Genomic DNA, 23,795 nt, shown 5'->3' on the forward strand with positions numbered 1-23,795 from the left:
ATAGTGTGTGATATGGGAGCGGACAGCCCTGCACTTAGTGCACAGGTAAAGGATCGTCCGCAACCCTACCAACCCTGACGCCAGGAGCTGCTGATTACCCAGCTGTGCCACATCCCCATTTTAAAAGGAAAGTGCAAGAAGAGAGAATCAAGAAAAATCAAGAAAGAAGAAAAGACAGAGGATAAAGGGAGAAAGAGAGGGGGCAGGACGTGGGAGGAGCTGGCGCGAACTAGCAGAAGGGAGCAGGTTCAAGGGAGAGAAGGAGAGCCCCTTGAGTGGCACGAGAGGCTGCCACCCCGGGTAAGGGGGCTGAGCAACTCGGGGAGCCAGAGTGATGTGCACTAAGAGGAGCGACTCACCGTGGAAGACTTTGAAGGCAGTGGAGGTCAAGGAGGCTTGGGAGGAGATCTCCAATGTGAGTGCCATGGCCGTTGGGGTCACTCGTCTAGGCCCGGAGAAGGATCCAGGCCTTAGCCATGGGACGACAGGTAAGCTGGGTGTGTCAGTAGGGTGACTCCTCTGCTGCATGTGCCACATGGGGAAATCAGAGGAACTGCCAGCGAGGAAGAAGGTTTTTTTTTAGCAATGACAGTTTCTTGCCAGTTGATTTTAACCACATTTTTAAATGAATATTTATTGAGATTATTTTAATTACCCCTTTTGTTTTTATGGGATTATTTATTGAACTATTTTCTAAGCACTGCACTTGTTTTGGACTTGGTTTTTAATAAAAGCACTGATTACGTTTACACCATCCCCTTGCTTCATGTGGGTTTTGTCCTCATGTGTCATGCTCATCCAGTTGCGTTGTTGATGGTGTTGGGTTCAATGAAGAGGGAGCAAGGAGCCGAATCGCACCGCCACACACACCTTAACCACTATGCTAGTGTTCCAACCACAATATTAATTTTTGATCCTTCCCAGCAAATCTTTTTGATTCCCTTACAACTTTTTATGATCCAAGTGTCTGAAGGCATTAAAAGGATCTTCTCAGATGATCTGATAAATGATGTGCTGGCAAGCCACAGCTGGAATGGCCTAATCTCTTGTGGGCCTCACAACGTCACTCACCACTCTTTTGCCAGAAGACAAGCTGTATTTCACTTCTTAACATCTCTCTGTGAACTTCTGTCACGCTGCAGCATGTTATTCTGAACCAGTGCCATGATGTTTTGATAATTCACATTTTGTTAGAGCCCTGGTTGCTCGCCGTACTGTGGAAAAACCGTTCAGCTGTCAATGCCTCCCTCATTTGGATTCCTGAACTTGGAGGCCAAAGGGTCTAATTTCATCCTGCACACACTCACTGCCCTCTTTTTGCTTTGCTGGACTGATTGTGTGATTCAAGTGTCTCTGCACCATACCCGAGACATCGCATGCAATGTAATCGATTACACATACGTCACTGTAGAGAGCTTATTTTTTTGGTTCAGATTATTTCATCCTAACGGGAGTTGCAACAGAATATTCGGGACATCTTTCAAGTGAATCTCCCTGTATGTATATGTGCGTGCTAATTTAAAAGTCTGTGGCATACAGCGGCACATTTGTCTGATTTGCCAGCACAGAGGCTATAAGCTGCTGCTTACTTCACGGGATCTATGTTTAGGGAAAAGTCCCTAACCTTCAATAATCAACTCTTTAAAGCCCCAATATAGCTCTGACTAAGCAGGTATCATAATGCATTTTATTTTAACTTTATTGCCAAAAGTACTGATGAGCCCTAATAGATGTAAATTCTATTTGAGTGCTTGTAAATTTTATGTGCTATCTTGAGAGCGTGCCTAGCAATCACACAGGCCAATTCCCTCAGTGCAGTTTGGTTCGTCTTCTGTCAGTGAAAGGCTCAGCACCTACCTTCCCGGAACAAAATCTACCTGCTTGCTTCTTCAGAGAACATAACGTCCTTGACTCACTAGGGCCCTTCTGTTAAAATAAATTTTTAAGCTTCCACAGGCCTAGACCTTTCAAAGCTAAAAGCACTAAAACTAATAATAAAGCATATTGATCCTTATTTGAAATTCTCAACAAGAGAAGTCTTCTAAAGGGTGTGAGTGAGGGAGTGAGTGTGTTTGTGAGTCACTGACAGAGGGAGATGATGAAGAACTTAAAGAGCAGCACTCACAAGGCCCCATCCTCTGCTTAAATCCATTGGGCGTGGTCACCGTCGATTTCTGGAAGGATCCCGGCTTTGTTCTTCTCATAGAGTTGTGGAAAGTCGGTGCAGATGGTGTTACCACTGACCTCAGTTCGAAGAATGTGAGGAGGAGAAAGCGGTCCTGTGAACGTGTTATAGCGGTCCGGTGCCGCTAAGATTCACACCGTCAAGATGATGGTGATTTATTTATTTTTATAGAGGATCCCAGGGACGCTCCCAGGCTTAGCCCAACCCGCACACACCTCACAAACAGAGATAAAATAAAGCACACTGGAAACTAACAACAATTAAAGAATACCAGGCTGACCCGCCTTTTAAGGCGACCGACTTTTAAGTTGACCACTTCTTAAGGCAATTCAATATGTAGATCAATTTGATATTTTATACAAACTCATTAATTTGGTTATATTGCATTTAGTTTCGTAGTTTCTGTTATTTTTGTGATGAAATTTAAACTTTTTTTCTATATTGAGGTCGCCCTTTTGAACCCCCCTGATATTTACTACGCGGTGAGGCATTTGTACTCCATCAACATTAATTATTTCCAGAGACATAATTTTGTCTATTTTTCCAGCGCATCGCGCACAAAAGCAAGGGAACGATGGGAGCACCAGAACTCTGCTCACATCATGTCGCCTGTATCGCAAGCTGCAAGTAGTAAGTCTGTGATAAGCGGAATACCGCTACGCTTTCCACTCACGGGACGGAAGGACAATCCCGACCGCTTTTATATAGTAAGAAAGAAGAAGAAGATATCGCACAGACTGGAGTAGAAAATCATCTTTTACCTGGAAAAACAAAACTACAAATCCCATCATGCGTTGCAAAATGGACGGGGCGTATGTGAAACTCCGCACCTGTGTAGCACTCACAGGACGGAAGGACAATCCCGACCACTTTTATATAGAAGGATAATGAAATTAAATAATATAAATGAAAACAATAATACCTCCCCAGTACCCCTACGGCGATATTACATTAAACACAAAAACACAATTCCACACAGCAAAGTCCATGGAAAGCCACACCAGATGTAATGAGAGATGACAAGAGTACGTCCAGAGATCTGTATGTTGAAAGGGAATGAAGAAACAGTCCTACCGGTAGACACTGTAAGGGTGAAGACGGGTGGATGGTTCAGGAGCGCTCCTTTGCTTGCGGGAAGGCCATGAATCCACAATCAGTCTTCAGCACACAGGTAGACAGGAGACGATCCAGACCCCAACAAAGAATACAATCCAGGACACAGTGACTTAATTAACAGAAGGCAGCCCACAGGTCAACGGAACACAAAAAACACCTGCCCTCCTTTTAAACCCCTCTGACCACCTTTGACCCCAACAGCCCCTGCGGGGACTGCTGGGAGATGCAGTTTTAACTAATAGCAGCACTGCTGCAGTGTTGCGAGGAGATGCAGAAGGACAAAGGTCATTGGAACTGCCTGGAAGGAGCATTGAAGTTTCAGGGCATCAGTAGTGACGTCAGAGAGGAGATAAGGAAGGAGACGGCCTCCAGTAAACCTCACAAGAGGGAACGAGGGAGCACAGAACTCTGGGCCCTATGCATAAGCAGTCTCTGTGGCTCCCTTCCTCTCAACACCTTGTCTGTCACACCTAAATTTAATTCCAATCTTCAAGGCCCCCCAACCACCACCCCCCTACCCAGTGGGCCCTGGCAAATCTTTACGCTTTTACCCCTCAATGGGTGAGACAATGCGTTTGACAAAGCAATATGCTAACAAAACCAGTGATAATGAAATGTCAGACATAAAATAATGCCATTAAAAATATCACACATAATAAAGATCTATCAACATATTGTCATGTAGGACAACCACCAAAGGACCAGCCTCAGACCCACAACACCAAAAGCAAAATCACACATTATATCACTGAAGCTGTACAAGGGGGGTGTTGAATAAATGAATAAGACATCAAAATTAATTTCAAATTCAAAGTTGCAAGCAGGGCGGCACGGTGGCGCAGTGGTAGCGCTGCTGCCTCGCAGATAGGAGACCCGGGTTCGCTTCCCGGGTCCTCCCTGCGTGGAGTTTGCATGTTCTCCCGTGTCTGCGTGGGTTTTCTCCGGGCGCTCCGGTTTCCTCCCACAATCCAAAGACATGCAGGTTAGGTGGATTGGTGATTCTAAATTGGCCCTAGTGTGTGCTTGGTGTGTTTGTGTGTGTCCTGCGGTGGGTTGGCACCCTGCCCAGGATTGGTTCGTGCCCTGTGTTGGCTGGGATTGGCTCCAGCAGACCCCCGTGACCCTGTGTTCGGATTCAGTGGGTTAGAAAATGGATGGATGGAAGTTGCAAGCATATAATCACAACAAATGCATTAAAATTAAAATAAAACATTTCTAAGGCATAGATCTAATGACTAACTGACGAGCGGCGCCGCTGCTGCTGCTTTTATAGTCGCATATTTTCAATCCAGAGAGTTTGAGACATATCGGTATCTGACGCGAACATTCAGGTAACAGTAGATCAGGTGATAATGCAGAGCGACTGCACCACATTGGCAGCGTAGCCAATATTGCCAAATTGAGTTAAATAATTTACTGCGTATCGGGTTATTTTCATGATACAACTAACAGCGATATAATATTTGGCGGACGAAAATACATTCATCTCACACAGATTGACTTCATTGGTGTCCTCGTTTACGAGATTTTTAAAAATTAAAACATATTTAATCGTTTCTTTACATAAAAAAATAATTAAATAAAGAATAAATAATTTATTCTTTGTTTTTAGAATTAGAATTACTACCAAAAACCACACATGGCATTTTAAGGCACTTTAAAAAAAATATATTGCAAATATTTCATCGAAGTTAGCCGAACACATGCAAATCTTATGGAAGTAAAAATGATAGGATACCGCGACACCGCACGAGTATCTTACCTTTGTTAGTTAGTATCATGCGTTACTCTCATCTATCTTATATTAGGCAGGGGACGCAGAATTATTCCAGGTAGAAAAGGGGGGGCGCAAAATACGAAAGTTTGAGAACGGCTGCTTTATATTTTTGTAACGTTCCCATTTTTATTCAATGAGCAAAGTGCTATGTTGTTTTGCAAATACGTAATCAGCAAGATTTATGATATTGATGACCACCACTCCAAAACAGCGAGATACTCAAGTTCACCCACCCTTTCAATTGTGCCACTTAAAAAAAAAAAAACTCAACCAATCTATCGCCTGAAAGCAGTGCATCTCAACCATTTATGGGTCACAAGTGAGTATTGGGGCTCATGAAGTGGGTTGTGAGTTGGGACACACAGTGTGGGGGGTAACCACTGCTACGATCGTGCTTGCCCCAAAGCTCTGGCAATAGTGTTCTTTAAACATGGCCTTCCAACTGAAGATCGCACTCAGTTCACAAAGAGAATATCAGGGTGACGACACTAGAAAGTTTGAGAAATGCTGCTTTGAAGGTTTCAGGCCTTCAAGACCCTCGGTGGAACTGAAAAGTTTAGGCTGCGCATGAACACACCTGAGAAAAGGTATGGGGGAACAGAGCCCAAGCTGCCCAGAAACAGGCAAGTTCACATACTTTAAAAATTAAATGATGAAAAACTCCATTGAACAAATCATAGAAAATGAGTACAAACTGACAATGGTCACTTAGATCAGTTTCCTACGAATATATGAACAACATACTAAGTTATTGAGACGACTTTACTATTTCTTTAATTTTTTGCACAACAGCACCATCTGCTGGGAGGTGGAGGCAGTGCCTCACTTGCCCATAATACTGAGATGCCACTAATATGAACCATCTATCCATCCATCCAGTATCCAACTCGTTATATCAAAACCACAGGGTCAAGGGGATCAGCTGGAGCCGATTCCAGCCAACACAGGGCGCAAGGCAGGAAACAAACCCTGGGCAGGGTGCCAGCCCACCGCAGGGCACACACACCAAGCACACACTAGGGACAATTTAGAATCGCCAATTCACCTAACCCACATGTCTTTGGACTGTGGGAGGAAACCTGAGCACCCAGAGGAAACGCACGCAGACACGGGGAGAACATGCAAACTCCACATAGGGAGGACAAAGGAAGTGAACCCGGGTCTAATATGAACCATCCTGAATTTAACAAGTACGCTCCCTGCCTGCAATACATTACCAGTGCCACGCACAGTTTGTTGTTCTTAGGTACACATTTGAACTGCTCCCAAAATAAACATGCAAAGGTGTGGAATCTAAACAGCTGGCAATTGCTTCGCAGCTGGTAGGCATACTTCTACAAATTGGACTGTAATGCCATAAGCAAGCTACCCCAAACCTAGGGGGAGCTTGGGTCGTAGCTGATGCTGAGTCCTCTCTACAGAATGGCAAGGCCCACCTAGCCAACTGAGCTAAAAGAGAACTTTTGCCTGTGTTAAGATTTCTACTAGTGAGGGGTGAAACAAGTCAATTTTGATTCCCACACAGTTTTGCAAAGCTGGCACAAAAATGAATTTTGTAGGAAACATACAACTCACTAAAGAGCTTCTGGGTGTTTTAAAGGATTTTTTTGGGTGTGAAATACAAGCAACACTCCTCCCTAAAGCCTCATCCGCACTTCTGTGTCTACTTACTGGCTCTGTATTCAGGCTTACCTCTCACTGTTCCTCATTACTGAGGCACTTGGCTTGACGCTCAGCAGATGTTGCCACTGAATTTCTTTCTCGTTCCATCAGGGTGCGTAGCACTGTGTTCTGTGATTATAACAATCACTTTGGTGTAAGGAGGGTTGGTGCAGGAATTTGTCTGTGTTTGTCACTCAGTAAATTGTACTGCTGTTGTTCTTCTGCTTGCTATCAGCGACCCTCAGCAATGCATTTCATGCTCTGCAGATGTCGCTGCGGACACAACTCTTAGCTTTTTATAAATATACAAGCTGTGCTGCCTGTCTAAGACAGCCTGCCTGTGTAATCCTCAGTGTTAACATTTGCAGTGCACCATCTTTTGGAATGTATTTTGAAATGCATGTAGTAATAAAATGCTTTGCACTCGTCATTATAAGAGCTGACTGATCACAAACATTTGCAGTAATAAAATGCATCACATGTGTCATTCCAACAGATGTCACATTACAAACATTTGTTGTAATAAAATGCTTTGCATTTGTCATTCCTACTGATGGCACGTCACAAACATTAGTGGTAACAAAATGCATTGCACTTGTCATTACAACAGATGGCATGTCAAATAAAATGAATTGCTCTCGTCATTCCAAACGATTGGGCATTACACACATTTGTAGTAATAAAATGAATTGCTCTTTTCATTCCAACAGATTACACATCACAAACATTTGTCGTAATAAAATGCATCACATTTGTCAATCGAGTAGAAGGCACATCATAAACAATGGTGGTAACAAACCACATTGCATTTGACATTTCAACAGATGGTGCATCACAAACATGTGTATAATAAAATGCATCCCATGTTATTGCAACAGATTGTGCATCACAGATGATTGTAGTAATTAAATGCATTGCATTTGCCATTCCAACAGATGGTGCATTACAAACATTTATAGTAATAAAATGAATTGCTCTTTCCATTCCAACAGATGGCACATCACAAGCATCAGCACTATTTTCATGAATCCCTTACCAAGTGGCATATAACAGAGACATGCCAAGTGGATGGACACACAGACACTTGTCCTTCTATTAAGATGGATAGATGCATGTCTTTGGTCATTCACAAACATATATACACATTTTAAAAGATACTATCTGCACATGCCCTCTGATGGACTGGGGCCCTGTCCAGGGATCGTTCCTGCCTTGCACTTACAATACAATACAATACAGTTTATTTGTGTATAGCCCAAAATCACACAGGAAGTGCCGCAATGGGCTTTAACAGGCCCTGCCTTTTGACAGCCCCCCAGCCTTGACTCTCTGAGAAGACAAGGAAAAACTCCCAATAAAAACCTTGTAGGGAAAAATGGAAGAAACCTCGGGAAAGGCAGTTCAAAGAGAGACCCCTTTCCAGGTAGGTTGGGCGTGCAGTGGGTGTCAAAAGTAAGGGGTCAATACAATACAATATACAGAACAGAACAATTCCTTAAGACAGCATAATAATAAAAATTTTAGAAGTACGGTTTAACAGTAGATGATGTGACATAATTAGGTTTGGATATTTTTAGAGTCCTGGAGACCTCATCCATCTAGCTGCCTCCCCATTTGGCCATGCCACGACTGAAACGTTGCTCCGATGAAAGGACCCCTCTTTCTCATGATTCCTGTGATCCTCCATCAGGGATGACTTTACCATAGGCAGGCAAACAACTTGGCAGGTGGGCCGTGGCACCAATGGCCACATTTGGGTACCGAGAAAAGAAACATAATAGGTGAGGGTTAGTATTCAAATATAATTATCATGTTACTTATGTTATAGTGCTAATGACTAACAACAGAGATGCAGTCTGTACAGTTAATCAGCAGCTCTAGTCAGTCACTTGATGATTGCTGAGATGAACAAGCAATGGATAAGCAGGTTAGGAAAATAGATGGATAGGTGATCTACACATATGGCATATGTGCCCCTTCACATGTATATGCACATAAACTGTACATAAGAGCCGAAACCTTTTCATTTTAAGCAAAAGGAGGTCACATGGAGAAATTATTGAAGTGTTTAAAATTATAAAGGGAATTAGTCCAGTGGATCGAGACGGTGACTTTAAAATGAGTTCATCCAGAACACGGGAACGCAGTTGGAAACTTGTGAAGGGTAAATTTCACACAAACATTGGGAAGTTTTTCTTTACACAGAGAACCAGAGACACTTGGAATAAGCGACCAAGTAGTGTGGTAGACAGCTTTATGTTTAACTCTGCCGGCCATGCTCTCTTTCTCAGGGGTTTGAGGTTGATTTGTTTTTGATCCTATTTATGTAAAAATGATCTGTTTGTATGGAATGTTGTGTGATTTCAATAAAATCAATAAAGTTAAAAAAAAAAAAAAAGAAAGTAGGACTTTAGGGGCCCTCAAAACTCGACTTGATGTTATTTTTGAAGAATTAAGCAGATAGGACTGGTGAGCTTTGCTGGGCTGAATGGTCTGTTCCTGTCCAGACTGTTCTAATGTTTTAATGTAAATGCAGACATGCCCATACCATAAATAAGGCCATTTACACACTCAGACAGACATATCTGCACATGTTAGTCTTTATTCTTCTTCTTTAATCCTTAGCTGTTGTTTGGTTTGGATTGGCTCCTAAACCCATATGCTGCTGTGGATGCCAATGGTTGTCGGATTTCATTCAGAGCGAGATTCCATGCCCAACAGTCCATGGCTGTGTTTCTGGACTCATATGATTTCTCATATCTTCTTTGACTTGCTTGATCCAGGTTTCCTTTGGCGCCGATAGTTTGACTTTCCACTGGGCGGGTCGATTTCGCCAGAGGACTTTGTGCACTAGTCAATTGTGGTTCATTTGGCACATGTGGCCAAACCAGCGTAGTCGATTCATCTGGATCTGCTCGTCAATGGTCAGCAATTTCTCGCACCGGTGTTGAATTCATTCATGAGACGAGGATGGACAGGATTAGAAATGAGTATATTAGAGGGTTAGCTCAGGTTGGAAAGTTTAGAGACAAAGTCAGAGAGGCGAGATTGCGTTGGTTTGGACATGAGCAGAGGAGTGATGCTGAGTATAATGGGAGAAGGATGCTAAGGATAGAGCTGCCAGGGAAGAGGAACGGATGAAGGCCTAAGAAGAGAAGGTTTATGGAAGTGGTGAGAGAGGACATGCAGGTGATGAGTGTAACAGAAGAAGATGACGAGGACAGGAAGATATGGAAGAAGATGATCTGCTTTGGCATCCCCTAATGGGAGCAACCGAAAGAAGAAGAAGAAAGATATAAATTCATAGAGAGACACATAGAGTCTGGCATAGACAATGGATTTGAAAGACCTCTAAATTTGATTTGAGTAGGATCCAGGTTCCTGATCCATACAGGAGGATTGGCAGAATCAGAGTCTGTAATCGGTGAACCTTGGTCTTGGTCGAGATGTTGGTTCGCTCCCACAGACACCACTTCAGGGAAGCAAATGCTGCAGCTGCTTAACCAATTCGGCTGTGGATTTTTTTTCCTTGCACAAACGACCCCATATTAGTAGCTGGAATATTGCCACCTGTACTGAGTACACTGAAATTGTCACTTGCATAATCAAGTAAGGGGCGGCACAGTGGGTATCACTGCTGCCTCGCAGTTAGGAGACCCTGGTTTGCTTCCTGGGTCCTCCCTGCGTGGATTTTGCATGTTCTCCCCGTATCTGTGTGGGTTTCCTCCGGGTGCTCCGGTTTCCTCCCACAGTCCAAAAACATGCCCCTGTAGTGTAGTGACCCTGCAGTGAGGATATAGCGGGTTGGATAATGGATGGATGGATGTCTGCATAATTACGCTTTCAGATGTATTTGGACACATGTGCACCCTGGGTCAGATTCACGCACAGTCAGATTGAACCTTTTCTTTTGTCAAGTGCAGGACAAGAGCCCAGGGGTGCGCTCCTTCTTGAAGATCAGCATCTACACAGAGATAAACATACAGTATGTGCCCTCATGCCAAGGCAATACTGGCGTACTACTAATAGCATATAAAAAGTAGAGCCAGCCCAGAGTTGCTTAGCACTCAACCCCAGTCACCCATACGTGCTGTGCTGACCTCAGCTAGGCTCACTCATCTTGAACTAGTGCGCCATTTTTGTCCTTTTATGCTTATCCTGTTCACTCGTGTGAAAAACGGAATGGGTCACACCTCAGCCCTGGAGCCGAGATTCTCACAGCTTCTTCAGACCTGAGGTTATGAGAGCTTTTGGTGAACTCACAGGCAATTAAACGTGCGAGCTGCGTTTGAGGACTTGTCTGCCAGCTCATTTTTTTTTTACACAAACAGGTACAGTGGATTCAGAAAGTAGTCAGAACCCCTTCACTTTATGCACACATAATTCTGTTGTCGATTTCATTTGAAATGGATACATTTGCCATTTTTGCCCATCAATCTGTACTCAATAGCTCATAATGCCAAAAGATGTTTTCAGGAAGGTTTGCAGATTTATTAAATCAAAAACTGACTTCTCTCCTTCATGCGAGTATTCAGACTCTTGGCTGTAGCACTGCAAATTGTGCTCAGGTCCATCCTGTTTGCTTCATTTCTCCTTTGAGATGTTTCTAGAACTTGATTGGAGTCCACCTGTGGCAATCTGAATTGATTGGCCATCATTTCGAAAGGCACACACCTGTGTATAAAAGGTCCACGATTCACACAGCACATCAGGACAAACACCAAGCCATGAAGTCCAAGGAACTCACGCTAGACCTCCATTCAGGGCAAGGGGAATCAAATCCATTTCTAAAGCTTCAAGTGTTGTCAATAATTGTGACATGGAAGAAGTTTTTAACCACCAGGACTCTTCCTAGAGGCCTAGAGGCCAGGGTGGTGACCAAGAGCTTAATGTTCACTCTAATAAGAGCTTAAAAATCCTCCACTGTGGTGGGAGAACCTGGCAGAAGGATGGCCATCTCAGTAGCACTTCTTTAATTAGGCTTCTATGCTGCTTTCATCATAGAGTGGCTCTCCAGCTTGGAGTTTGCCAAATGGCATTTAAAGGACTCCGAGCATGAGGAAAAAATGATGAGACTAAAAATTGAACTCCACGTATTATGTCTGTTGAAGACCAGTTTATGCTCATCACCTGTCCAATACCATCCCTACAGTGAAGCATGGTGGTGACACCATCATGCAATTAAGGTTTTTCTCATCAGCAAGGACAGGATGACTGATTAGAACTGAGGGAGAAGATGAATTTAGCCAAATACAGAGAGGCGCCAGAGGGGAAGGGGAGATGGTTCCCCTTTCAGCACAACCATGACCTGGTAATGACTGCCAAGACAACGCTGGAGTGGTGCCAGGACAAATCTCTGACTGTCCTTGAGTGGCCCAGCCAAAACCCCATGAAACAATTGTGGAGAGACCTGAAGAAGGCAGTTTACAGCTTGATGGGATAAACTGGCCAGTCAGATCTGAAACAAAACAAGCGCTGCCACTGAGATGTTGTTCACAAATGGTCTCTTTGCTTAATGAGTCTGCTCAGTAATGTGGTCTTAGTATTGTAGTTTCACACCCCCTGGAGCCCGGGTTCAAATCTCAGTGTAGTCACTGCTTGTATGAGGTTGACTTTTCAATTCAATGTTTTACAAAACAACAACAACATTTATTTATATAGCACATTTTCATACAAAAAAATGTAGCTCAAAGTGCTTTACAAAATGAAGAATAGAAAAATTGAAGACACAGTAAGAAAATAAAATAAGTCAACATTAATTAACATAGAATAAGTAAGGTCCGATGGCCAGGGTGGACAGAAAAAACAAAAGAAACTTCAGACGACTGGAGAAAAAAATAAAATCTGCAGGGGTTCCAGACCATGAGACCGCCCAGTCCCCTCTGGGCAATCTACCTCACATAAATGAAACAGTCCTCTTTGGATTTAGGGTTCTCATGGAAGGACTTGATGATGATGGTCACGTAGACTTTTGGCTTTCAGTCCATCAATGTTGGAGCATCAGGATTCTTTGAGTAGGTGGTGGTGCAAAGAAACCGGAAAAAGAAACAGAAGAGAGAGTAGGGGTCAGTACGGATTTTAGAGCCACCATGAATAGTTATTATGATGAATTGAACATACAGAGTATCAGGATTAAATTAGAGTGAAGTTATGAGAAGGCCATGGTAAAGTAATGTGTTTTCAGCAGTGTTTTAAATTGCTGTACTGTATCAGCCTGGTGAATTCCTATTGGCAGGCTATTCCAGATTTTAGGTGCATAACAGCAGAAGGCCCCCGCCTCACCACTTCTTTTAAGTTTAGCTTTTGGAATTATAAGGAGACACTCATTTGAGGATCTAAGGTTACAATTTGGGATATAACGTGTCAGGCATTCCGATATATAAGATGGGGTCTTTTTTGGGTACCTTGGTTTCTTGGAATATCCTGAGGATCTACAGGTAAGGTGAAATTGTCAACTTGAAGTTGTCTTGATCTGCCATGTAATAAGTTGGCACCCTGAGCAGTGTTGATTCCTGCCCTGCATCCGGTGCAGCTGAGATAGGTGCCTTCTCCACCTGATTCTAAAAGTAGATTAAGTAGGTTTGATACTGACTGGATCCTTCCATCATCAAACCTGCTTAGTCCTGTTAGGACATCTGGGAGCTAGAAAGTGCAGCCTACGGTAGGAGCCGGTGTCATTTCAGTTATTTCATACACTGTATATTATTTGAAGGATATGTTCATTTTATTGTCTTTTGATATAAAGTCATTCCTTTCCAATCTTACCTGCTTGTTTAATAGCAACGGATAATTTGGCATGAAATGTTAATTAAAATGCAGGCATTTTGTAATGAGCAAACGTAGGAGTGCCTCGTAATCCGTTGCTCCTCTGCAGGACTTTCTCTTAGGCAGAATTGCATTCCTTCCTTAGCCATCATTAATTAGAAAAAGCCTGCTTAGCAAGCATGTTAAAAAAAAAAAAAAAAACTAAAAATGTTGTGTAAATAAAATGTATTTGATTAAGTTCCTCGTTCAAATACCTCAGAGAACAAAGCACACGCTTTAAACTCACAGACACAAGGAATCAGAAATTTAATAAAAGGAGTGGAAACTGGCCGCTTATGACAGAATGGTCTCTGACTCTGCGGCCGATCAGAGCGCCGTATTGGAGGGTCTGTCAGACTTTCTTTGATTTTGAAAGTCAGTGCAACTAATTACAAAATAAAAAAGTCTTGAAATTCCGTAGTCCATCCCAAGAAGTTCTGAAAGATGTTTTGGCACAGAGCTCCAGTGTCAGTTTGTTCTGCCACTGACAGAATTTGGCAGGGCACAATGGCAAGAGGATGAAGGATCAGGGGATTGAATTCTTAACCAAATGGCGAGCAGAACTGGGAATCGGATTATCTTAGCGGCAAAGCGCAATGTGCAAAGCAGACATCAAAGTCTTGATCCCTTAGCTAGAAAGTCGAGGTACCTAAAATTCAGAAGTGTGTATCCACAACGCTGGCTTAAATAGGTTATCACTGGACGCATCCCCCGGGGGTGTGGCCAGGATGACGGACAGCTGCATCCTAGCAACAGGAACCCAAAACTGAGGTGGCTAAATAATAAAAACAAGATGGCTTCACAGAAAACCAAAATATTAGAGGGGACCCCAAAAATCCCAGAATCAGTCATAAACTTACGAGTAAGTGAGAAATTATCAAATAATCCACTTGATATCGTAAACCAACAGTCGGATTAATCAGTCCGCTGAGCGGCATCGTGCTGAAATGATCGAGAGTCTATTCTGGTGCTTATTCTACAATTGTGCAGGTGAATTTGACAATTTTTTTATTCTCCGAGCCTCCACGGCTGACTTGCAAGAGATGATGTCACAATCGTGCTTTTGACATTGAAAAATTTGTTCATCGTGGACCTCGTGGAGGTGCTGAGACCTCTATGGGAAAGCATCAGGAAAATGTCTGGAGCAGTGGAGCACACAAGACAGGAACTGGCAGCATGACACCCGTGTTCTTCTTTACAAGTTACTACTTCTTGGACATGTTGGAAAACACTTTGTGCTACAAACTTTGCATGAAAATGCTCTATAGAAGCAAATGTTATTGTTGCACAAGTAGGATTTTGTAGCACCTGCATATACTGCATTGTCAGTCAAAGAGTTTTTGACCCGATACCAATGGGGTGGTTGCTTTTCACCCTCCATGTTCACCCGATATAACTCCCTGTGACTTCTTTTTGCTTCTGAAATTTAAAATTGACACTGAAGGGGAAGAAGATTTGCTACCATGGAAGAAATCCAAGGAAAAAAACCCTAGAGGCTTTCGACACGGTAACAAAAGATGAGTACAGGAAATGTCAGCAGGAATGGGAGAAGCGTTGGGACAAGTGGATCGCAAGGAGAGGATTTGGAAGGTGACTGAAAGGGAACTGCTGTAAGATTTATAATCAAAGTTTTTTTTTTTAGGGGGGGATTTTTGGTCATCTCCTTCTACAATGATACAAAAAAACTATAAGTCTTTAAACAAGTGCATAGAATGAAGGTACAAATGAAAACTGTTCTGCTGTCTCAAGGAGGTAGTGCATTGAAATGAAAAATAAATAGACACTGATTAAATTCCAGTTGAACACTATTTGCATTGCTTTAGACATATCAGTAATTCAGCATACATTCTGGGTGATAGACAATGTAGTCCTGCTTGAGAAGGTTGCTCAAAATGTCAGAGATAATGTGTCATAGCCACTAGGTATCTGTTATCAAAGAAGGTAGAGTTGGGCTCACACCCCTGCTTGGATGGTTGTCTCACAGGCCATAATAAAAGATGGACAGAAGGAGACTGCATCCTGGGGCAATGTGTTTCTCCAGTACACCAGGAGGCAACATCTTACTGATCAAGCTCTCATTTGGACACTTGCAGAGCTGTATGGGAGTTGTAGTCCCAACATGTTGCCTTTTAGGTGTCCTTGAACCCAGGCTCCCTAGCCCTGTATAAGTTCTGCCAGACCCGGATTGTTACACAGGAAGTACTTCCAGGTCCGGCTTAAAAAGAAGCTTTTCTCCTTCAGCCACTTGAGTCAGATTTGGGATGAAGTTCTCTTGAACAGAAAAAAATGAAGCCTTTCACTATCTATCTATCTATCTATCTATCTATCTATCTATCTATCTATCTATCTATCTATCTATCTATCTATCTATCTATCTATCTATCTATCTATCTAAATAAATAAATACATAAAAGATGTATAGAAGGAGACTGCATCCTAGGGCCATGTGTTCCTCCAGTACACCAGGTGGCAACATCTCACTGATCAAGCTCTAATTTGGACACTTGCAGAGCTGTATGGGAATTGTAGTCTCAACATGTTGCCTTTTAGGTGTCCTTGAACCCAAGCTCCCTAGCCCTGTATAAGTTCTGCCAGACCCGGATTGTTACACAGGAACTACATCCAGGTCCGGCTTAAAAAGAAGCTTTTCCATTTCAGCCACTTGAGTCAGATTTGGGACTTGCACTGGATGAAGTTCTCTTGAACTGAAAAAAATTGAGCCTTTTACTATCTATCTATCTATCTATCTATCTATCTATCTATCTATCTATCTATCTATCTATCTATCTATCTATCTATCTATCTATCTATCAAATATAGTTCATATCTATCTATCTATCTATCTATCTATCTATCTCTTAGTACCATAATAATATTTTTGTGCTTTTTCACTTCCTGTAGAGCTCCAGGACCCACCACTAGTACTAACGTTCATTTCAAATTCTCAACATTGTAATTCCAAATATTTCGTTTGCCTCAATCCCCCCGGCTCTAGCTAATGACAAAGTGCAGGGTGCTTTGAAATCTGCTAATTTAAAGAGCGTACTATCTGATTGCAGATTAGACCCTACCGGTGCCCACTAATAAGTAGGTGTACTGATTTTTTTTACATTTATTTTATGATAAGCGCTCTGCAAATTTGAGGAAGAGCTGCCTCTTTATAGGTGCTCTTGACTGAACCCAGTGGGAAGATACATTTCCAGGAAAATGAGAGAGGGCATTGCAGAGCCAGCAGGCATTTTTGACAGAAGCAGGAGATGGGTGTTCCTCAGCAGACCCAGTTGTTCAAGTTCTGTCAGTAGTATGTAAATCTTAGAGATTTCTTTTTTTTTTTTAACATATACCCTCTGCTTCCTTTTGCAACTCACACCCAAAAAGGCTTGACTTCTTTAAGTCAACAATGTGAAAAACATTTCTCTATTCTGTTTGCATTGTAGGTGAGCTTAGAGGTGCGGGTGGGACGTTGCTCTTTCTTTACTTTGAACACCCTGCTGGAATGACTTTGGGTTTAACTTGACCTTCTCCTGTAACTCTCGATCTTCTCTCTAAGCCAAAAGATTGCAAGGGGCATAAAATTAATGAGTGGTGTCTTGCATGTGCATCAAAACATCAGTTTCACACAGATATGTGATACCACCCCAGACCCCAAACTTAGAGGGGGTACTACCTTTAGCCGTCTTGTGTTCTTCTTCCTCCATAGTCACAGAGAAATCACCCTAATGAAGTCAAATGACTCTATCCCTTCTGGTCCCTGGGCCATAAAATCCTGGAAAGAGGCCTCACTTTTTATCCAAGTGAGCAGAGCAATGGAGTTCCTCACTTACATGATGGCCGACAAAGCAGTTGTGATTCTAGTGGCATAAATGTGTGTTTCTTTTTCATGCCATCTAGTATTATTTTTGTTTGATTCATTAAGTAAATGGGGATGGCTGGTTAGCCCATTAAAATGTATCCTCCCTCATACGACCACATGGTACATTGGTTTCTACCAGCAGCATAAAAGCTGCACATGTGGAATCAAGTGAGGTGGAAGGGCACACCAAAAAGGACCATGGCGGATAACAAAGCAAACACAAATTTTTAGAAATGTTTGAAATTTATTAAAAATAAAAAACTGAAATATCACGTGGACACAAGTATTCAGACCCCTTGCTATGACACCTGGGATTTGGCTCAAGTGCATCCCATTCTATGGATCATCATTGAGATGTTTCTACACCATGTTTGGAATCCAACTGTGGCGAACTGAATTGACTGCACATGATTAGGAAAGACACACAGCTGTCTGTGGAAGGTCCCACAGTTGGGCAAACATCAAGACATGAGGTCGATGGAATTTCCTGCAGAGCTTAGAAATGGGATTCTGTCGAGACACAGATCTTGGGGAAGGCTCCAAAAACATTCCTGCAGCACTGAATGTTTGGGAACATCAGATGACCACAATTGTAGTGTTGATAATGTGACACTAAATATGTCAGCGGTCACACCATGTATTATCCTTCAGTGGGAGCACATCTTTCAAGAAGTTCTGTTAGTGTAGCCAGCTTTCAATTGAAGTAGGCCATAGCGGTAGGATTTTGACTAACATCATATCCCTTAGGTTCTTGTATACCTTGTTATTTTTGACTGTTGTCTTTCCCTGACCACATCTCTGCCTGTGTAAATCATTTCCTAGTCATTCAGCTTCTCGTAATTATCCTCAAGACACATCTTGTGTTTCAAAATACTGTGTAGTTCTGATAACAATGTGTTGAGTCCAGATCCAACAGTTGAGGAGAGCAGACCTGTCCCAGGACACATTACATTGATTACCCATGGCATGCAGCACAATGACGCACCCTACACATGACCAACCACCTCAGCATCCCAAATTAGGACCTGAGCGCAGCCATGCAACAGGTGATACCTCAGCACCATGCAAGTTTGAATTGAATAGAACAGTGGGAGGTTTTCTACAATGGCTGGAGTGCCAATCCTGCCACCAACCCCATTTTTCCTTTAAGTTGGAAGACCTGCTTGTAGGGCTGGATGAGAGTTAATGTCATACCCAGGACAGAGAAATTGCAAGTTGAGGGCCTTGCTTCAGGGCCCAACAGAGTGGAATCACTTCTGGCAGTGCATCTCAGGCTCTGCGTATGCACGTAGTTTTAGAGATGGGTGGCCAAGTGGTGCTCGGTGTGAAGGCGAGCTGATTACTTGATTAGCTCAGCTTCTCCACATCACCACTCCACAGGTTGTAATTAGGATGTCACGTCTATGGAATTATAAGGGAGCCCAAAAAGAATGAGGGGGGAGACAACCAGAAAGAAAGACGGAAGAGAGGAGGCAAGCAGTTGGGAGTGACGCCCCTGGTGCAGCAAGTGGACAGCACTCACAATGTTGGGTTACTTCTACTGAGCACCCGGGGAACAGGAACAAGTACACCCTCAGAGAAATCCCACAAACACTAAGGGATGTTGGTAGGAGTGAAAAGCAAGGTCTGTGGGGTCCTCACAGATGCCCAGTGATGGCAGTGGGGACATAAGTCCGATAAAAGTTTGGCTGCGATTCCTGGAGGACATCTCCCCTGGCTGAGCAGACTACAGTATAGGGGGTGAGCAGGGGAAACAGCAGTGTTATAGGGACTCATCACAGTGTTTAAACATTCTCATTTTAACTGTCTGGATAATTTATTTATTAATTTATTGATTGATTGTTTTATTATTTTTTATCCTCCAGCAATGTACATGTTTTATTAGATTATTGAATTACTAGGGGATTCACCCCCTGCTTGCATCGCTTGCCAACACCCCCGGCCTGTGCTACGCACCAGCCACTTCACGTCACTGATGCTCACATTGTGAAGAGGGGGGCTGAACCCACCCCAAGGAGATGAGGTTGCTCCTCCGAAACCTCGTCTTAAACGGTGATACAATGGGAATCAAATACAGCAGTTGTTTTTACCTCCTCTTTGCTCGATCAGCTGCTGGCTTGCTGCTGCCATGCCGTGTGATCTGCATCTCACGCGCTGCTTCGAACATTTAAAAGCCTGCACAGCAGCTGTCCTACTCTTTGTCTTTTATTTCCAGTCCCGGGCTTGGTTAAATCTCTTGGCACGTAATGGGACGTGATTTCTTGATATTTTTGTTTATAATTTAAAAACGGAATGAGAATCTGAAAATCTAACAAGATCACATTAAAGTTCTATAAATTCTGAAAAGAATGATACCAAACATATATATGTAGGTTTTAAAATAAGTCCGATTTAAAGCGTCACATTAAATCGTTGCACTTTTAGGCTTAGGATTTTATATAAAGAGAGTAGATTTAATTATGAAGCACCGCACTTTCACTTGGTTTGGTATATTTGATTGGAATAAGAATCCAATGCCCGTTTTGAAGCTATCTCTGTTGTTGTGTGTGTCCTCATTGCACAGTCATGACTCTCAGTGTCTCGGGTTCAAGGAGGAAATACCAGCTTCAGACAAGCCAGGCATCGCACGTGGTGGCAGAGGTGGGATGGATTAGTTGCAGTGAGGAACAAAGATGAATGGACAACAAGAAGCGAATTTAGTTCTAGATTCTTAAAGAAGAAACACACATGAATAAAAGGACTTATTGAATAGTTGAACTTTTATTACACAGTTTATTTATTGATTGTTTCAAAAGTTCTTATTATTTTAATTCTCATGGGCTTGGGTTTGCTTTATTGTAGGCTTTTAAAAGTGTTTTTTGTTTTTATTTTAGTACGGGTGCTCAAGGGTCACGCCACAGACCCAGGCCACCAGTTGCAAGAGCCAGTCTGCCTGTGAATCCCTCCCATGCACTTGCTGGCTTACAGGGGGAGGTATGGTGGTGACGCATGTTAGGGATCCATGGCAGTGTGTGGATTTTGTGAAATAAAATCCGTGCATCTTGGGATCTACAGTTGAGCGGTGTTGCGGTAGGATGATGGCCGAAAGATGTTCATGGTGAAGGTGAGCTAAACAACAACAACAACAACATTTATTTATAAAGCACATTTTCATACAAACAGTAGCTCAAAGTGCTTTACATATTAAAGAATAGAAAAATGAAAGACACAATTATAAAACAAAATAAATCAACATTAATTAACATCGAATAAGAGTAAGGTTCAATGGCCAGGGGGGACAGAAAAAACAAAAAAACTCCAGACGGCTGGAGAAAAAATAAAACATCAGCATTCCACGTGTCGTAATTAGAACACCATACCCATGGATGTACAAAGGAGGTACAAAAAGAAAGAGGTGGAGATAGAACAAGATAGAATGTTAAGGAAGAGAAAAAGGAATCAGAATTGAGGCAAGGAAAGGAGGCAAACAGTAGGGGATAACTTCCCGGGTGGAGTGAGTGGACAGCCCCATGTGGAGCGCCCACGTTGCTGGAGTGATTACCCATTCCCGGAAATCCCAGGAGCATTAAGAATGGAGAAGGGCTTACATGGTCTCTGTGGTCTCCAACTGTTGGTGGTAGGGACACGAGCCAGATAGAGGTGCTGCAAAGAGGAATGGGTGAAACTGGCCAAGGATAGGAGTGCCAAGCTTGTGGCATCACATTCAAAAAGACTTGAGGCTGGAATTGCTGCCAAAGGTGCATCGACAAAGTACTGAGCAAAGGCTGTGAATACTTATGTACGTGTGATTTCTCAGTTTTTATTTTTAATAAATTTGCAAAAACCTCAAGTAAACTTTTTTCACGTTGTCATTATGGGGTGTTGTGTGTAGAATTCTGAGGAAAAAAATGGATTTACTCCATTCTGGAATAAGGCTGTAACAAAACAAAATGTGGAAAAAGTGATGCGCTGTGAATACTTTCCAGATGCATTGTAAAAGCTTGATTGTGCTTGCCAGAGAACGTCTCCCTTCACTGAGCAGGCCATGGAGAATGAGGGGAGGAAACGTCGCTGTTAGAGGGACTCACCGCCTGCTTGTGATTCTCTTTTACGTGTGGATCCTGACTGTATTTAAACCTTCTGATTTTAACTGTCTGGATTATTTATTTATTGTTGAATTTTTATCCTCCCAACAATGCACTTGCTTTTCTTGGATGATTTATCGATTTCTTTATTTAAGAAGTACCACACTTTGATTTGGACACTGCCTAAAGCACAATGCATATTTTGAACCTACGTCTGTTGTTATGTGTCTTCATTGTCCTCTCCATTTTCGGATCATGACTATCGATGCAGGAAATACCTGGACATCACACAGTCTAATGCAGTTGTCAACCCAAGACTTTACTCAACACTTTTAGGACAAACTCTCCCCATATACAGTATAAAGGTCAGGCAGTAGCAACCTGAAATTAAGACAAAAGTGCTCAGCTCATTTTTTGGGCAGACTTTAAAGGATCTTGTAGGCTCACCACTTGAATAATCCGCAGAGAAATCAGGAGTTAAAAATGTAAAATGTCGTGTTTGTAAGTGAAGGGGCAGCCCTGGGGGCTAAGAGAGTGTTTGAGCTCAAGACATGAAGAATAACAGAGTCGTGCAGGGGAGCCTTGCCTCTGAGCACATCTGCACTAATACCTACCATTAGCTGCAATCAGCATCTCTTCACACGTCTCGCTTTTGTGCAGAAAGCTTTCTCGCCTTTGGGCTGCTCTCATATCACATGTAAAGTGTTTTGCCCATCTAATCTGTGCCATACTTGCACAGACCTGGTCGAGTAACAAAGCATTTTTGTTCAGTGAGCTCACATGCAACTTTTTTTTTTTTAAAGGTTAAAAAAGAAAAAGAAATATTATCCCTAGAATTAGCAAAGCCAAGCGATCAGTTTACAGTGGGGCCCTCATCTTCAGCGAAAGTCGAGGCCTTTTACTGGCACTTGACTTTGTATGTCGCCTCAGATGCCGTGGAGTGGGCTGCTCCTCTGTCACCCTTTCATTCCTTTGGTTTGGTCACTATGAACTGCAAGGAGATACACGTGAATTTTATTTTCTCCAGGTGCCTGTAGTAATATTGTTGTTCTGCATTCAAAATCAAGCCATGCCATGTTCAACAATAGGAACAACGTTTATTTCTATAGCACATTTTCATACAAACAATGTGGCACAAAGTGCTTTACAAAAAGTCAAAGAGAAAGTTACAAAAAAAGAAAACCAAATAAGATTAGGCAAGGATATTAAAGAATAAGTAATAAAGATAAAACAAATCTACTCTCTCTATATATATATATATAAAATCCTAGGCCTAAGTGTGCAACGATTTTATCCATCCATCCATTATCCAACCCGCTACATCCTAACTACAGGGTCACGGGGGTCTGCTGGAACCAATCCCAGCCAACACAGGGCGCAAGGCAAGAAACAAACCCCGGGCAGGGTGCCAACCCACCACAGGCACGCACACACACCAAGGACAATTTAGGATCGCCAATCCACCTAACCTGCATGTCTTTGGGAGGAAACCCACACCGACACGGGGAGAACATGCAAACTCCACGCAGGGAGGACTTGGGAAGCGAACCCAGGTCTCCTAACTGCGAGGCAGAAGCTCTACCCAATGTGCCACCGTGCCACCCGCGACGATCTTATGTGATGTTTATATGTCACATTTTTGTCATGCTTTAAATCGGACTTATTTTAAAACCTACATATACATGTTTGGTGTCATTCTTTTCAGAATCTATCAAACTTTAATGGGATGTTGTTAGATTTTCAGATTCTTGTTCCGTTTTTAAATTATAATATAAAAATATCAAGAACTCACGTCCCAAGAGATTTAATATAAAAATATCAAGAACTCACGTCCCAAGAGATTTAACCACACCCGGGGCCAGAAATAAAAGACAAAGAGTAGGACAGCTGCTGTGCAGGGTTTTAAATGTTCAAAGCACCATACGAGATGAAGATCACACGGCACGACAGCAGCAGCAGCAAACCAGCAGCTGATCAAGCAAAGGGGAAGTAAAAAACAAACTGTATTTGTTTCCCATTGTATCACCGTTTAAGAGGGGGTTTCAGAGGAGCTACCACATCTCCTTGGGGTACAACATGAGTGGCAGAGATGCGAAGTGGCTGGCGTGTAGCGCAGGCTGGGGGAGTTGGCGAGGGAAGCAAGCAGGGGGAGAGCCCACGGGTACATCTATATGATCTTAAAAAACAGATAAATATCAAGTAGAAGAGTTTCCTCCTTATATACAAAATCATGATGTAAGTCTCTAAAGATGATTTCGGTGAAAAAAACAAGAAAAGCTCTGATTAAGAGAAAAATTCAAAATCAGCAGGGGTTCCACTGGGCATTCTACCCAA

The 23,795-nt window shown here is 42.6% G+C and overlaps 1 protein-coding gene across 1 annotated transcript in view; it reads left to right on the forward strand.

Moving 5' to 3' along the window:
• The first annotated feature begins 334 nt into the window (after window positions 1-334).
• The window catches only part of LOC120540501 (nuclear receptor subfamily 5 group A member 2-like), a 112,095-nt gene continuing 88,634 nt past the window's right edge, over window positions 335-23,795 (forward strand). The window contains exon 1 of the mRNA XM_039771341.1: window positions 335-488. Coding sequence (XP_039627275.1) covers window positions 335-488 — 154 coding nt within the window. The remainder of the gene's footprint in view (window positions 489-23,795) is intronic.

The sequence above is a fragment of the Polypterus senegalus genome, chromosome 12, assembly GCF_016835505.1.
Source record: "Polypterus senegalus isolate Bchr_013 chromosome 12, ASM1683550v1, whole genome shotgun sequence".
Taxonomy (NCBI): domain Eukaryota; kingdom Metazoa; phylum Chordata; class Cladistia; order Polypteriformes; family Polypteridae; genus Polypterus; species Polypterus senegalus.